At 38.3% G+C, this 17,216-nt stretch overlaps 1 protein-coding gene across 2 annotated transcripts in view; it reads right to left on the bottom strand.

Annotated features, from left to right (window-relative positions):
• RNF128 (ring finger protein 128, E3 ubiquitin protein ligase) overlaps positions 2,608-17,216 on the bottom strand; it is a 99,731-nt gene continuing 85,122 nt past the window's right edge. For both annotated transcript variants that reach the window (XM_021079706.1, XM_003135291.6), the window contains exons 4-7: positions 14,169-14,251; positions 13,178-13,274; positions 12,175-12,343; positions 2,608-4,019 (exon numbers count right to left, since the gene is read on the bottom strand). In XM_021079706.1, coding sequence (XP_020935365.1) covers positions 3,886-4,019; positions 12,175-12,343; positions 13,178-13,274; positions 14,169-14,251 — 483 coding nt within the window. In that variant the 3' untranslated portion in view covers positions 2,608-3,885. The remainder of the gene's footprint in view (positions 4,020-12,174; positions 12,344-13,177; positions 13,275-14,168; positions 14,252-17,216) is intronic.

The raw sequence follows: 17,216 nt of genomic DNA, 5'->3' as shown, positions 1-17,216 counted from the left end.
CAAGGTTCCACTGGATTCTTGAAATGAATTTCACAAGCTTAGTTGAGGTTTTACAGTCTGCAGCAGGTTTAGAAGCAGTAAGATTCCAAACAGGTGGAGCAGTGTGAGAGGAGAGCCACCTAAAGCATTGTTACTCAAAATACAGACCCCAGACCAGTGACACCTACATCATCTGGGAGCTTGCTAGAAATTCAGAATCTCAGAACCTATTCTAGACCTTCTGAATCAGAGAGTGCATTAAAAAAAAAAAATCCCCAGGTAGTTTGTAGGCATGTTAACGTTTTAGGTGCATAGAAAGACAAAACCAAACTTTATAGCAAACTGGGGGTGATTATTCAACCACATTTCCATTAAGTGCTACATAGGCATCTTTTTTTTTTTTTTTTTTTTTTTGTCTTTTTGCCATTTCTTGGTCCGTTCCCGTGGCATATGGAGGTTGCCAGGCTAGGGGTCGAATCAGAGCTGTAGCCACTGACCTACACCACAGCCACAGCAACACGGGATCTGAGCCGCGTCTGCAGCCTACAACACAGCTCACGAGAATAACAGATCCTTAACCCACTGAGCAAGGCCAGCGATTGAACCTGCGACCTCATGATTCCTAGTTGGATTCGTTAACCACTGTGCCACGACGGGAACTCCATAGGCATCTTTTTTTTTTCTTAAATAAGCTCTATTAAAGAATTTTAGATGATTGAATTGCTTTTTTTAAAAAGTTTATATCAGGATATGCCCATTAAATTTTTCCCAGGCAGTGGTTCAGAACCAGGATGCTAGTTGAAGAGAAATTGCTGCTATCCATGCAAAACCCTATTTATACATACAATTGTCTCCCTATCAAAAATCTAGGTTTGTTCCCAAGAGTTCACATTCATGAGATGTATGTTTCTGGAGAAAAAAAAGTTAAGAACTGATGAGTAGTGGTTTTCAAATTTTTCACTGAAATGCCTCTAAGGTAGAGAACAATGAACATTTTTCTCTGGAGGTCAAAGTGCCTACCATAATCATGAATTTCTTGTAAGTCTCATGTAGTATATGAATCTAAAATTTACATTGTTTAATATGTTTGAAAATATTTTAAAAATCCAGTCCCAACAGAAGAGACAATGAGTAAGATAAATAACTCAAAATTTTTATAACCTAGGACTTCCGGCTGTGGTGCAGCGGTTAGTGATCCAGCATTGCCACAGCAGTAGTGTAGATCATAGGTGTGGCTCAGATCTGGTTCCTGGCTCTGGAACTTCCATATGCTGGGGGTTTGGCCAAAAAAGAAAAAAAAATTATAACCCAAAGTGATAATAAATTTATCCACATATTATAGAACATAAAATATTCAGTAAATGAACCAAAATGGGGGGGGGGATTGTTCCTAGCATTCCAATTGTATCCTTAAATATATTCTACTGATCTACCTGGGAACCATGTATATTCTTACTTATAAGATAATGCAACCTGACTTCTGCTAAACTTACAAATGAACTCAGAAAACCCCTCCTTAAGTTGGAGACCACCTGTACATAAACGAATCCTACTGCCACTGTTACAGTAATTAGCTTATATTTTGACTATGAGAAAGTAATAGTCTGTTGTTCAAACTTTTTTTCATTATCAAAAGATAACAGGAAGAAAATTCACAAGGGATAATGGAATCCCTCTTCTTTGCATATACCCTACAGAAGTGAAAGCATACATCTACACAAAGACTTGTATATATCAGCATTACCCATAATGGCCAAAAAGTGGTAACGATATGAGCATCCATTCACTGAAGAATGAATAACCAAATATGGAATACCCATACAATAGAATATTATTCAGCAATGAAAAACAATGAAGTACTGTGGCATGCTTCAACGTGGATGAACCTTGAAAATACTATGCTAAGTGGAAGAAAGCAGTAACAAAAACCACATATCATATGATTCCATTTAAATGTAATGTCCAGGAGTTCCCATTGTGGCACAGTGGATAACGAATCTGACTAGGAACCATGAGGTGGTGGGTTCGATCCCTGGCCTTGCTCAGTGGGTTAAGGATCCCGTGTTGCCGTGAGCTGTGGTGTAGGTTGCAGATGTAGCCCAGATCCCGAGTTGCTGTGGCTGTGGCGTAGGCCGGTGGCTACGGCTCCAATTAGACCCCTAGCCTGGGAACCTCCACATGCTGCGGATGTGGCCCTAGAAAAGGCAAAAAGACAAATAAATAAATAAATAAATAAAATTAATTTTTTTGTGTGTGTGTCTTTTCGCTATTTCTTTGGGCCGCTCCTGCGGCATATGGAGGTTCCCAGGCTAGGGGTTGAATCGGAGCTGTAGTCCCCGGCCTACACCAGAGCCACAGCAACGCAGGATCTGAGCCGCGTCTGCAACCTACACCACAGCTCACGGCAACGCCGGATCGTTAACCCACTGAGCAAGGACAGGGACCGAACCCGCAACCTCATGGTTCCTAGTCGGATTCGTTAACCAGTGCGCCACGACGGGAACTCCTAAAATTTTAATTTTTAATGATCACATATATCCATGACCATTTACATCAAAGCATTTTCCCCTCCTAAATCCAAGCATATATTAAAAGTTAGTATATGATAACTAAACACCAGACACAAACTTTTATTGGAATATTTTATTTACATTTTATATTTAAAGAGAATCAATACAAATCGGGACATATTTACAGCATTTCAAATCAGTGTACAAGAATGCAATGGTTTCATCCATTCTACATTTAGCCAACAAAAATACATGTCTATTCCGCTTTTGCCTAAATTCTGCTGGAATTTGCAGTGGAAACAAAACGCTAAAACCAAAGATAAGCTACAGAGAATATAATTAAAGTGCATTTTTATAATAGCTCTATTTAACTTTGGTGGATGAAGCTTCAAACTTTATATTAAGGCACCTGGAATCCCCCCCCCCATTCTTTTTCAAACACCAAGAAAATGCTTTCACGAAATTTATAGCTACATGGACAGACTTTTAGTTTGCCTAATGTTATTTTAGCCGATTTAGATAAAATGTAAACTCAATTTGCAAAGTCAGCACTGTTTGGAAAATATTTTCTACAGACTAAGTTCTGTAGACAAATTCATACACAAAGATCAATTACCAATTTTTGTATGACTTAATCATTTTCAAATAGTATGGTGATTTATATACTCTGCTTTTGAAAATCCCGTAAGTTTAGAAACAGTTATACAGAGTTTTTGTAAGGAAAGGTTTTGTCTATAATCTTTTGCCAACTTTGTGTCACCAATATACCAATCAATCCAGTCCAGTCCATATTCTCTGATAAACTATGCTTGACACTCAGATGAAGTACATTTAGCCTAATTTTAAAAATAAGAAAGAAGTAAAATGATTATTTTGCTTTAATCTTGTTCTATCAACTTAATGTAGCTTAAATAGACATTTCATGAAGTACTAGCCTAAGTTTGCATTGCTTTTTACAATTCCAGATTAATATAAGCACCTGGAGAAAAACCCTGACACATATAGCCCAAGCTAAAATAGTATTATTTTTAATTAAGATACTATCATAAAATAAAGTGATTACAGCTATTCCACATTTTAAAAGCAACATTTTTTTAATAAGAAAACTGTTATAAATGAAAAACATGACTACTTGACGAGAGTTTTGAATGTTTAAAAATGTTGCTACCACTATTGAGAGGAAACTTGCCTATGAAAAACATTATAATGAGTTTGTGGAAAAAAGTTAATAGGTTAAATATTTTAAGTCATTTAACTATAGCATAATATTAGTCATCTCAGCACTTTCAGTATCATTCTTATTTTATTAGGTTTATCCAGTTCATTAATACTAAACTAGGCCCTGATTGGCAGTTCTGTTATTACTAAAGCTTCCAGTTTTCTACTGACACAGATTTTATGATTTAATTTCTCGAACAGCAGTCTCTTGACCAGGAGTTTCATCTTCTTCAAACGTGGGGTTGTCAACGTGAGGAACAACATCCACTGCCATGGAACTTGCTTCATGGTTTACCAGCTGTAGATTTTCATCTTTAAAAAGAAATGGCACCTTTAGGATGGTTTCACCCCTCGCTCAAGTTCAACACACATGTTTAGGAAGCCTTTCTTATCTAATTCCATCATACTCTCATTATCACACTCATTCCCTGTTCCTTTAATAATTTTATAATTTGTGCTATCTTACATAAAACACATATGGCATATATTGATTCATGATTATGCTTTTATTGATTTGTATGTGTGCTTACCTCTACCTGGATGATAGCATCCTTAAAGCAAAAGATATATCTTCCACTTCTTCTCTATTCTAAAGGTGACAGTTCTTAATACTGAGTTCATGTTTCAATCACCTGGGCACTTTAAACAATTACCTATGCTTTTTCATATGCATAGTTAGATAGACAGACAGACAGACAGAAAGACTAAAATAATCAACCAGGAAGTTGTTGGGGGAGAGTTCCCAAAATGGAATGCAAATAGTAAGAAGTGAATATAATTATACTACAGATGAAATATATTGCCATCCTGAAGAGCGTGAGAAAGAAAACCTAAGTGACTTAAATGGTATTTTGACTATATCCTATAAGGCTAATATCAAAGAACTACACTGATTAGTGAAATTGTTTTTCACAGGGATGTGTTAGCAATGTTGAAACTTATCTGTATGTTAGGAATGAACAAATAAGTAAACATATTGTGGATGTTAACAGCCAGGTTTCTTGATGTCAGAAAAAGGAGTTACAAATAAGGAAAAGGGGAAGGCTAAAATAAACTCTGAACTGGAATCTGATGTCTCGGTAAGAACTAGCTGTTCTTCAGATAGGTGCATATAGATGTGTGTGTATATTTGTGTGAATACATACACATATTCCCTAGTTTCGTTCCTTGAAAGGGCACATAGCAATGCCAGCCCAATAACAATGAGCATACCTGGTGCCTAGATGTTGGTTTCAAGGTACTGTTCTTCAATAAAAGCCACCCCCACCAAAACATAACTGATTCTAGGACTAGGGCAAGAAGAGCACAGGATTAACCTAGATTCTAGCCTAGGGGTCAGCAACTACAGCTTGCAAGCCAAATCCATAACTAAGAGTAACTTTCACATTTTTAAGAAGTTAGAAGGCAAAACAACCTTCTCCCCCAAAACAACAAAGACTTATGGCCTTCAAAGCCTATGGGAGTTCCTGTTGTGGAGCAGTGGAAACAAATCCAACTAGTATCCATGAGGATGCAGGTTGACTCCTGGCCTCAATGGGTCAGGGATCCGGCATTGCTGTTAGCTGTGGTGTAGATCGCAGATGAGGCTCGGATCCTGTGTTGCTATGGCTGTGGGGTAGGCCAGCAGCTACAGCTCTGATTAGACCTGTAGACTGGGAACCTCCATATGCCGTGGGTGTGGCCCTAAAAAGCAAATAAATAAATAGAAAGCCTAAAATATTTACTATCCGGCCCTTTACAGAAAAATTTGCCAATCTCTGGCCTAGAACATCTTGTGGTGCTAAAAAGCAAGGAAGTGCTCAAAAAAGCTGGGACATGTTCAAAGAAAACAAACCAACTTGAGGGAGTTCCCAATGAATGACCAAATCTAGGACAATCTAATTATGAATAAATCATGAGAATAATATGGAATAAAGAAATATCTATGAGTCCATACTACTATAAATAAATAATTGAACAGGTGGAGAAAGGATAGATCTTCCTCAGAACAGAAGCTTAATTAATATAGAAAGAAGGATGAAAATAGAAAATCATTATTTGCCACACACTTCAGCAATAATTATTGCAAGCAAGAAACATCAATGATTGCTAAAATTAGTATGGTGAGAAACGAGATATTTCTACAGTTTCCAAATGTCTCTCTATAAAATAATTAATATTTACAAAGGAAAAAATAATAACTTTAAAAGGAGAAGCTTGGCAGATACCATCTTAAACAAGTGAACAAAGTTAAAACAATTAGTATTAAGACATGGACATCATGTGCCTCATTATATGACATGAGGCAAAGGTGGGCACAACATAATATGTGTGGTGTTCTTGCCAGAAATCGACAATGGACAATTAATGTCATAATTAGGAAACAGCAGACAATTCCAAATGGAGGGACCCTCTACAAAATAACTGACCAGTGTACCTCAGAAGTGTCAAGGTCATAAATGATAAAGACTAATAAACAGCCACAGATTGGAGACTAAGAAGATATGACAATTAAATGCAATATGGAGTTCTCAACAAATTGAGCATAGAAGGACTATATCCAAACGTAATAAAGGACACATATGACAAACCCATAGCTAACATCATACTCAGGAGGAAAAAGACAAGGGTACCTACTCTCACCACTCCTATTCAACATAGTACCAAAAGTCCCACCCAGAGCCACAGCGCTTACAAAGGAAAAGATAAACACATCAAAGGAAAAAAAGGAAAAACATATCAAAATGGCAAAGGATGAAATAAAAATGTCTGATTCCAGATGACATGATCTTATATAGAGAAAATGTGAATGCTACTACCAAAAGACTGTTAGAACTAAGAAATGAATTCATTAAAGGTGTGGGTTACAAAATCAACATACAAAAATCAGTTGTATTTCTACACACTAACAATGAAATATCTGCAAGAGAAATAAACAGTCTCATTTGCAATAGCATCAAAAAGCAATAAAATACTTATGAGTAGATTTAACTAAGGAGGTAAAAGATTTTTACTGAAAACTGTAAGACATTGATAAAAGATGTTGAAGAGGACACGAATAAGTGGAAAGATATCTCACGTTCATGGATCAGAAGAATTCATACTCTTTAAATGCCCATACTAACCAAAGTTGTCTGTAGATTTAGTGCAAATCCAATCAAAATTCCAACAGCATTTTTCACAGAATTTTTAAAAAATCCTAAAATTAATATGGAACTACAAAAGACCCTGGATAGCCAAAGCAGTTCTGAGAAGGAAGAGCAAAATGGAAGGCGCCACACTTCCTGATTTCAAAATATACTACAAAGCTAGAGTTTGCATCATGGCTCGGCAGTAACAAACCCGACTAGCATCCATGAGGACACAGGTTCAATCCCTGGCTTCGCTCAGTGGGTTAAGAATCCAGCATTGCTATGAGTTGTGGTGTAGGTCGGAGACATGGCTCAGATCTGGCATTGCTGTGGCTGTGGTATAGGCCAGCAGCTACAGCTCCAATTGGACCCCTAGCCTGGGAACTTCCATATGCCACAGATGTGGCCCTAAAAAGACAAAAAAATATACTACAAAGCTACAGAAATCAACACAGTGCGGTACTGGAATAAAAACAGACACACAGATCAGTGAAACAAGAACTGAGAGAGCCCAGAAATTAACCAATGGGTATCAGACCATGTACATGAGATCAATTAATATTTGACAAGAGAACCAAAAGCTCTCAATAGGGAAAAGACAGTCTTCAATGAACGGTGTTGGGTAAACTGGATAAATACACCACAGAATGAAACTGCACCCATCTTTTTTGTCTTTTTTCTTTTTAGGGCTGCACCCATGGCATATGGAGGTTCCTAGGCTAGGGGTCAAATCAGAGCTGCAGCTGCAGGCCTATGCCACAGCCACAGAAATGCCAGCTCCAAGTCACGTCTGTGACCTACACCACAGCTCAGCAATGCCGGATCTTTTATTAACCCACTGAGTGAGGCCAGGGATTGAACTCACATCCTCATGGATACTAGTCAGGTTCATTACCACTGAGCCACAATAGGAACTCCTGGACCTCTGTCTTACACCACTTAAAAACTGAACACTAGAGAAAAAAAGGAAAAAAAACCCTGAACTCTAAACAGTTTAAGGACTTAAAAATAAGATCTCAAGCCATAGAAGGAAACAGGGGAAAAGCTTGTTGACACTGGTCTTGGTAATGATTTTTTTTTAAAATATGATACCACAAAGCAAAAGCAACAAAAGCCAAAATCAACAAATAGGACTACATCAAACTAAAAAGCTTCTACTCAGCAAAAGAAAATCAACAGAATGAGGAGGCAAGCTACAAAATGGGAAAAATATTTGCAAATATTTGCATATATCAGATAAGGGGTTAATATCCAAAAATATATAAGGAACTCATACAATTCAATATCAAGAAAGCAAAAAATCTGATTTAAAAATGGGCAGAAGAAAAATAAAAATTAAAACTAGAATGGGCAGAAGAGGAAGTTCCTGTCGTGGCTCAGTGGTAATGAACCCGACTAGGATCCATGAAGATGCGGGGTTCGATCCCTGGCCTCACTCAGTGGGTTAAGGATCTGGCATTGCCATGAGCTGTGGTGTAGGTCGCAGACACCGCTTGGATCTTTCATTGCTGTGGCTCTGGTGTAGGGCAGCAGTTGTAGCTCTGATTTGATCCCCTAGACTGGGAACTTCCATATGCTGCAAGTGTGGCCCTAAAAAGCCAAAAAAATAAAAAATAAAAGGCAGAGGAACTGAATAGATATTTTCCCAAAGAAGACATACAAATGGCCAACAGGTACATGAAAAGATACTTAACATCACTAATCATCAGGGAAATTCAGATCAAAACCACAGTAAGATATTGTCTCACACTTGTTAGACTAGCCATTATCAAAGAGACAACAAATAAGTGTTGGCAAGGATGTGAAGAAAAGGGAGCCCTAGCATACTGTTGGTGGGAAGGTAAATTGGTACAGCACTATGGAAAACTAGTATGGAGGTGCCGGAAAAATTATACATTGAAACTACCGTATAATCCAGCAATCCCACTTCTGGGTATATATCCAAAGGGAACGGAATTACCATGTTGAAGAGATATCTGCACCTCCATGCTCACTGTAGCATTGATCACAATAGCCAAGACCTGGAAATAACCTGTGTCTCCTGACTGATGAACAGATAAAGGAAATGCGGTGTTCGTGTGTATAAAAGATAGGAATACTATTCACCCATGAAAAAGAAGGAAATCCTGCTATTGGCAATGACATGGATGGACCTGAAGGCACGGTCCTAAGTGAAATAAATCAGAGAAAGACAAATCCTGTATGATCTCATTTCTGTGCAGAGTCCTAAAAAAAGCCAAAATCATAGAAACAGAGTAGAATGGTAGCAGAAAGAGGCTGGAAGGTGGGGGAAATGGGGAAATGTTCATCAAAGAGTACAAGTTTCCAATTACAAGGTTAATAAGTTCTGGGGTACACAGCATGGTGACTATGGTTAACAATACTGCATTAAATACTTGAAAGTCGCTAAGAGCGTAGATCTTAAATGTTCTCACCACAAACAAACACACACACACACACACACACTTGTGCATGCACATTTACACAAATTTGTAATTATGTGAGAAGATGGATTTTTTACCTAATCTTACTTTGATTATATGTCAAGTGTCCCTCAATAAAACTTGGGAAAAATGAGAAAAGGGGAAATGCAATGTGGTAATCATGGGCCAGAAAAAGGACATTAGTGGGTCAGCTGGTGAAACTGGAGTAAGTAAGATCAGTTTAGTTAATCACATTTATCATTTAATTTTTTGGTTTTGAATAATTGTATATGGTTACACAAGATGTTAGCATTTGGAGAAGTAACGTGATGGGTATATATATGGGCATTCTCTGTAATATTTTTGAAACTTTTTTCTCAGGCTGTTATTATTTCAAAATTAATAATTTTGTTTTCAGGCCCCACATCTCATGGATTCTGATTTAATTATTCTAGGGTTGAGCCCTTGCATCAGTAATGTTTCAATTTCTCTGGGGGATTCTAATGTGCAGCCAGGGTAGTTACGAACTAGGGCCCTCAGTCAGCAGTTCTCAAAGTGTGGTCTCTGGACCAGCAGCATCAGTGTCACCTGGAAACGTTTTAGAAATGACAATTCTAAAAAATAAGTCAATTGAAAAACTAAAATAAAAACACAGTCAGCTGAAAAAAAAATATGAAAATTCTCAGGGCCTACCCCAGACCTACTGAGTCAGAAACTGGTGGTTGCCCCTCTGTTTTAACAAGCCCTCCAAGTGGCTTGATAGATGTTTATATGTTTAAATTTGAAAGCCAGTGCTCTAAGAAAATTCTGTGCGATGATGGAACACACAGGCATGAACTAATCAACTGTATGTCTACAAAGTTATTTAAGTCAACTATCACCATAATCTATGGTTTAATAGGAAAGACTTCCAAACTATTAATATATAATCATAGATTAGATTCAATCTATTCTATGTGGTCACTCATTCAACACTTATTTGATTATTTACTACATGGCAGTCAGTGCTACGTGCTGGATATACAGTGGAGAATAATAAGGCACTGTTCCTACCCAAAGAGACTTTGAAAAGTTTTAATACAACCAGTGCAATAAGTGCAATGACAGAGTTGTATGGAACAGACAGTAGGGCCACACATGTGATGCAAGGGAGGCTTTTCAAAGGGTTGGATTTTTTGCTGTTTTTTTGCTTTTTAGGGCCTGTGGCATATGGAAGTTCCCAGGCTAGGGGTCGAATCGGAACTGCAGCTGCTGGCCTACGCCACATCTATGGCAATGCTGGATCTGAGCCACATCTGCGACCTACACTGCAGCTTGTAGCAACGCCAGACCCTTAACCCACTGAGTGAGGCCAGGGATCGGCCTGTCCTCAGGGACGCTATGTTGGGTTCTTAACCCGCTGAGCCACCATGGGAACTCCCAGGGGAGAAAGTTTTAAAGGAAGAACAGGAGTTAACTGGGCTTCCCCAGTTTCTTGGGTGAGAAAGAGTGGAAGGAGTGGGCAGAGAGAAGATAGTGGCTCTAACTATGACTGTTGAATTACGGTTGGAAATTAGGGGATGGTTTAGAGAAAAAAAATGATATTGAATCAACAGAAAAGGGAAGAATCTAGGATCTCCTAAGTTTCCAGTTTGAGGCACCTGGGTAGGGGCTACTACCACTCGTGCAGATAAAGAATACAGGAGAAGGAATGGGATCATCATTTGTTTGGCTTCTCAAATTCTCCCACCCTTTCCCTCAAGAACAGAACACTTCACTGCTGTGGCACGGATTCGATCCCTGGCCTTGGATCTTCCGCATGCCATCGTAGCAGTCAAAAAAAAAAAAAAAAAAAAAAAGACAAAAGATTTTTGTGATTACAACGTGGGGTTTGCATCTGTGTGATGGTATTCCTTGTGACATCTGCAGAAATGCTATCTATGGCACGATAAGCCTACTAAGGACAAAGGTTCCTGTCAAAGGAAGCTGAAACTTTTACAAGCCCTCCTGATGTTTTATTTTCCTTCTACTCTATGCCAGAATTAGGTTATCTCAAAATGAGGATTGAGGAAAATCTATTAAACCAACAAAAATCATGAAAAATGTAGAAGTTAAAGAATGAGAAAATACTTTTGTATAGGGGTTTTCTCTAAGGAAAAAAGTAATAGAATTCTCTAAAATGTCTCTACTGGTGGGATATGACTAAGTTGTTAATACTGATTCACACGATTTTGAGGGCTTTTGATTACTGCAGCTGCCGGCCTATACTGCAGCTGCAGCAACCCTGGATCCTTTAACCCACTGCCCTGGGCCAGGGATCCAGCCCACAACTCCACGGAGACCCGAGCCACTGCAGTAGGATTCTTAACCTACTGAGCAACATACAGCGGAACTCTGAATTTTGAAATTAATACATTCAGTTCTGGTTTCCACAGTTTGTTCACTTCATGGTAAATAATCAACAGGTGGTAGCACATCATTCTTAAAGACAGTTTCCAATCTGTGCCAAAGATGGGTTCTGGAGAAGTTGTATATTAATCAAGTTTTTGAAAAGTAAATGTTATTATTTATCATTATAGGCCTTCTTTATCTTAATCTCTGATTGATCTGCAATCAACAATGGCTTCTCAAGTTCCAAGTTTCTCCTTAGCTTCTCTAAGTGAATAAGCCATCACTTAAGTGCACTGGAGAGAAGCGTTCCAATAAAAAAATCTTTTTCTTCTGTGAATAATCTCCACTATTAATGCTTCCTCTGTTTCAGGTACATTTGCATATGTATATATTAAGTTAAGGTAGGGGCGCATCCTGTGTTGACCATTGCTCCTAGAAATCAAAACCTGGAATGTTTTAATGGATGAAGAGAATAAATGCTAAAGAGCAGGAGTACCCTGCCTGGTGTCTAATCCACAATGGATCGTTTAGGGGGCACTGGCTGCCTCTCAGCACGGGGCTTACTTGCTGACTGCACGTGTTCCTCCAAAGGCGGTTCATCGGCTCCCTGAACTGATGCATATCCAGACGATGCAGTCTCACTGCGATTATCCTCTTCATGAGGAGAGGCACTATTGGATGTTTCATTGGATACAGGAACTTGTAAAGACACTGATCCATCTTCAACATCCACCTTTGGAAAGCATTTGAACACATTAAGAGGTCCCGGGGTATATGCTTTTTCTTGACATAATGTTACAAAGTTTCTTCACAGGTGACTTAGAGCAATGCTTCTTAACCTTTCCAATCTATGTATAATAGAGCAATGCTTCTTAACCTTTCTAATCTATATATAATCCTTTTTTGATGATCACCAAAAATCTCTTGCTGGTCCCAGCCACAGCAGTTGGAGCAACTGGGTCCAGTGGGGTGAAAGATGTTACAGGAAGATTGCCATCACATCTGACATGTTCATCTGGGTGAACCGTTTCCTAACATCACGCCCAGTACAGGGAAGGCACTCAAAAAAATTCTTATGCTTTCTCCTAGGGGTATTGAGAATCATTGTCATAATATATATCTCCTCAACTCAGGAAGACTTTGTTGAGCTTGAGTTTCTGCTGTGTGTACCGTGAAATTGACAGTTCTTTTCGTTTACCAAATATCACTCGAGATTTGCTATGCTTTCTCAAACTTCACATGCTCAATTAACTATACATTTGATTGCTATGCAATAGTAAAAAGAGTAAAAAATAGCAAGAGGTATCAGAAATCAGCTGGGGTCATCACTTTACATTCTGACCAAATAATAAGGACATTTGAGGAGAGGGAAGAAAGAGGGAAATGGAGGTGGGTCCGGCATGGCACCTGTCATTATGATGTATGTAGGTCCAATTTTTGGTATAAACTGTAAGTCTAGCCCATTATATAGCTAAAAATATAAGGATGTTATTTTCCTGAAGGCCTAGATATATAAATAACACAGTCCTTAAATTCCTTTATATAAATAGTAGTTAGCAATGTTTACCTCAATTCCCAAAGCTTTGAGTATGTCACATTTGCACATGGGGCAAGTCCTATGTTCCAACAGCCATGGGTCAACACATGTCTTATGGAAAATATGGCTAATGAAGGGAAAAACACATAAGTTGGTTATCAGTTGTGAATGAGCAACAAGACTTTGCCTAATAACCCAGTTTACCCTAATAATCTCAGTTATCCTATAATTTTACTTAGTCTTCTAGTGGATGCTTTTTTCCCCCTTTTAAACACACTACTACAGAAACAAAATTTGGAAATTTCATAATATAGTACTTTTAAATATAAAAGCCTCATTACCCTAGCTTCATAAAAATTATTTTCACTACTGCTTACTTGAAAAATGGCTAAGATGTTACCTGACCTAAGATTTGGTTCAGTAATTCAGATCGTAATTATCTTGTTATTCCCAAACCATAAAATGATAGAGTTAGTCATTCTCAATAATCTAGTAAAGTATTGTGTGTAACATAATTCGGATATTTTGGGCAATGTGATAAGTTCCAAGGATGGAACTCTTTAATAGCTAAAAGGAAGAGTGTTAAGAACAACTTCCAGGAGAGGAATAATAAGAAACTGAAGAATGAAAACTTCCAAATAGGTGCTCATTAGTTGATTTTACTTTCTTCTCAATAGGATTGTTAGAATTATTTTGAATTCAATAATCCAGTACCCCCCCACCCCACCCGAGACACACACACACACACACACACACACACACACACACACACACAAATAATCAATAAACAGTCGTGCTGGCTAAGTTCTCAGTTTTTTATGGAACTGGTTTCCAAATTGTACCAGATTATGGAAACTTTATATAATTAGCCTTATACCATTTCCAATGATATTGGAAAAGAAGTTAAAAATAAACACTTTCTTTACATCAACTTGGAAATATGCAAAATAGTTTCCCCCATTACAATCATTTAGATAAGTCAGCTATTCTTATTACAGACATAAAAGAAAATCAAACTTACTTGCAGGTTAAGATGCGCACCAAATCATTTGGTTTATACAGCTCAATACACACAGCACAACTATCTCCATCAGGGCCAATTTCCTAGGAACGAATAGTTATTGTTATTTGGATAGATAAGAAAAATTCATTAAACTACAGAGCAAGATCAGCATACACATGTATTTAAATTACACAAATTCCAGAGTTCCCATCGTGGCACAGTGGTTAATGAATCCGACTAGGAACCATGAGGTTGCCGGTTCGATCCCTGGCCTCGATCAGTGGGTTAAGGATCCAGTGTTGCCGTGAGCTGTGGTGTAGGTCGCAGACGCGGCTTGGATCCCATGTTGCTGTGGTTCTGGCGTAGGCCAGTGGCTACAGCTCCAATTGGACCCCTAGCCCGGGAACCTCCATGTGCCATGAGAGTGGCCCAAGAAATGGCAAAAAGATAAATAAATAACACAAATTCCTACAGATGGAAGAGGATCACGTCACTAAGCTAATTGTTGCAATAAAGCATTTAAAATTATTTAGGCTTAATTGGAATCTTAAAAGTCAAACTTAAAGAAACAGAGCAGAAAAGTAGTTTCCAGGGGCTAAGGAATGGGGGAAATGGGGGGAACTTAGTAAAAGGTACAAACTTTTCAACTGTCAGATGAATAAGGTCTGAGGATCTAACATAAAACATGGTGACCATAGTCAATAACACTGTACTATATAACTGAAATTGGAGAATAAAACAAAAAAGTTAGACTTTTAAAAGTAAAACAATAAAGTCAACGAAAGAGGCAAAGGACAAAGAGAAACACATAGCACTGCTTTAAACCTGTTCCTGGTTTTGGAATTCACAAAATGCCAAAAGTTCTATGGCTATGGTTTGCCATTAAAAAAATTAAAGCACAATTCACATGCAGTAAAATTCCCTCTTAAATGCTGAGTATCGTTTTTGCAAGTTTGGACAAATGTGCAGTCACTGAATCCCCATCAAAATCAGGATATAGGATAGCCCTATTACCCCAACAATTTCCTCTATACCCCTTTGTAGCTAACTCCTCCTTTTAACCCCTATCCTCTGGCACCCACAGATGTTTTCAGTGCCTACAGTTTTGGTTTTTCCAGAATATAAGTGGACTTGTGCATTATAAACTCTTTGAGTCTGGCTTCTTTCACTTAACATGATGCATTTGTAATCCATTCATGTTGTAAATATCAGTAGGGTTCTCCCCTTTTTATTGCTAAATAATATTCCATGATATGGATGTACCACCATTTTTTCTTTAATCCATTCATCATTTGAAGGACAAATGAGCTCTTTCCAGTTTTTAGTAATTATGAGTAAACCTGCCATGACATGAATAATTGTGAACAAGTTTTAATGTGAACATACTTTTTTTCCCTCTAGGGTAAACACCTAGTAGTGGGATTGCTGGGTTCTTTGGAGAGCGTATGTATATCTGAACTGCCAAAGTGTTTTCCAAACTGGCTGTACACTGCATTCTCACCAGCAAATGAATGAGAGTTCCAGTTGTTCCACATCTGGTCAGCTCTTGGTGTTGTCAGCTGAATTGGTTTTAGCCATTCTAATGAATGTGCCCTGGGTGTCTCATTGTGGTTTTAATTTGTGTTTCCCTAATGATTAATGATGTTAAGCATCATTTTACATGCTTTTTTTTGCCAGCCATACATTTCTGTGGTAAAATGTCTATTTTTCCCATTTTCCACTAGGTTGTTTGTTTTCTTTTGTTGATTTTTGAGAGTTCTTTATATATTCTGGAAACAGGCCTTTATCAAATATGTGATTCGCAAATATTTCCTCCCAATGTGTGACTGTCTTTTCAGTCTCTTAACAGTGTCTTTCAAAGAGCAAAAGACCTTAATTTTGACAGATTTCTCATTTTTTCTTCCTTTTCTTTTTTTTTTGGGGGGGGCCATAGCCATGGCATTTGGAAGTTCCCAGGCTAGGGGTCGAATTGGAGTTCCAGCTGCCAGCCTACACCACAGCCACAGCAACAGGGATCAGTAACAAAGGATCCAAGCTGTGTCTGCAACCTACACCACAGCTCATGGCAACGCCAGATCCTTAACCCACTGAGGGAGGCCAGGGATTGAACCCGAATCTTCATGGATGCTAGTCAGGTTTCTTAACTGCTGAGCCATGAAGGGAGCTCCCCTCATTTTTTTCTTTAATAGACTCATTTTTGGTATCATAGCAAAGTAATCTTCGTGAGACAACAACTGGCTGCCCTTTCTTCCTTGAATTGCCTTTGCACTTTTGTTGAAAATCAATTGACCACAAATGTGTGGGTCTATTTCTAGACTCTCCTTTCTGTTTCAAAGATCTAAAGGTCTGTGTTGGAGACCATGGAACAGCAGAACCCTGCAGAAGGCAAACATCCATGGACTCAGAGTTCTAAAGTACAGAGTCTCCTTCAAAGACAAAATAAAGGACTTATGCATTAACCATGTTATTCCATAAACAACTGCACTAGGTCCTAAGGATACCCCCTTTGATATCACTAGAGAAGATAATCTCGTCATTGCCTATGCCGGTTCCCTGCCCAATCTTGTCACCTTCATTAATCCCATTAATAATAATCTCATCACCTTCCTTAATAAAAATCGTGTGGGCTAAAGCCTAGGTGCCTTTGTTCTGCGGAACAGAGTGTCTTCTGGTCCCCCACTTTCTAAATGTAAGAGTCTCGGGCGTTCTGTTATACCGCGCTGTCCCTCTTCCAGGATTCCCTGTTTCCAGCGTTGGACGTGGCAGGTCTATCCTTTTGCTAATACCATCCTTTCTTGACTACTGTAGCCTTAAAATAATTCTGCAGCTCAGATAATGTGAGTCATCCAAATTTGCTCTTTATCAAAATTGTTTTGGCTATTTTAGTTCTTTCGCTTTTCCAAATAAACTTAGCATCAACTTGTCAATTTCTACAAAAGATGCAACTAGGATTTTGACTGAAACTGCACTGAATCTATACATTAGTTTTGAGGGGGCGGGGGGGGGTAACTGACATCTTTACAACAGAAAATCTTCTAACTCATGAACACAGTATATCCCTCCATT

This window comes from Sus scrofa, chromosome X (genome assembly GCF_000003025.6).
Source record: "Sus scrofa isolate TJ Tabasco breed Duroc chromosome X, Sscrofa11.1, whole genome shotgun sequence".
Lineage (NCBI taxonomy): Eukaryota > Metazoa > Chordata > Mammalia > Artiodactyla > Suidae > Sus > Sus scrofa.
The sequence above is the reverse complement of the archived record's forward strand: the minus strand, read 5'-3'. Positions and strand labels throughout refer to the sequence as shown.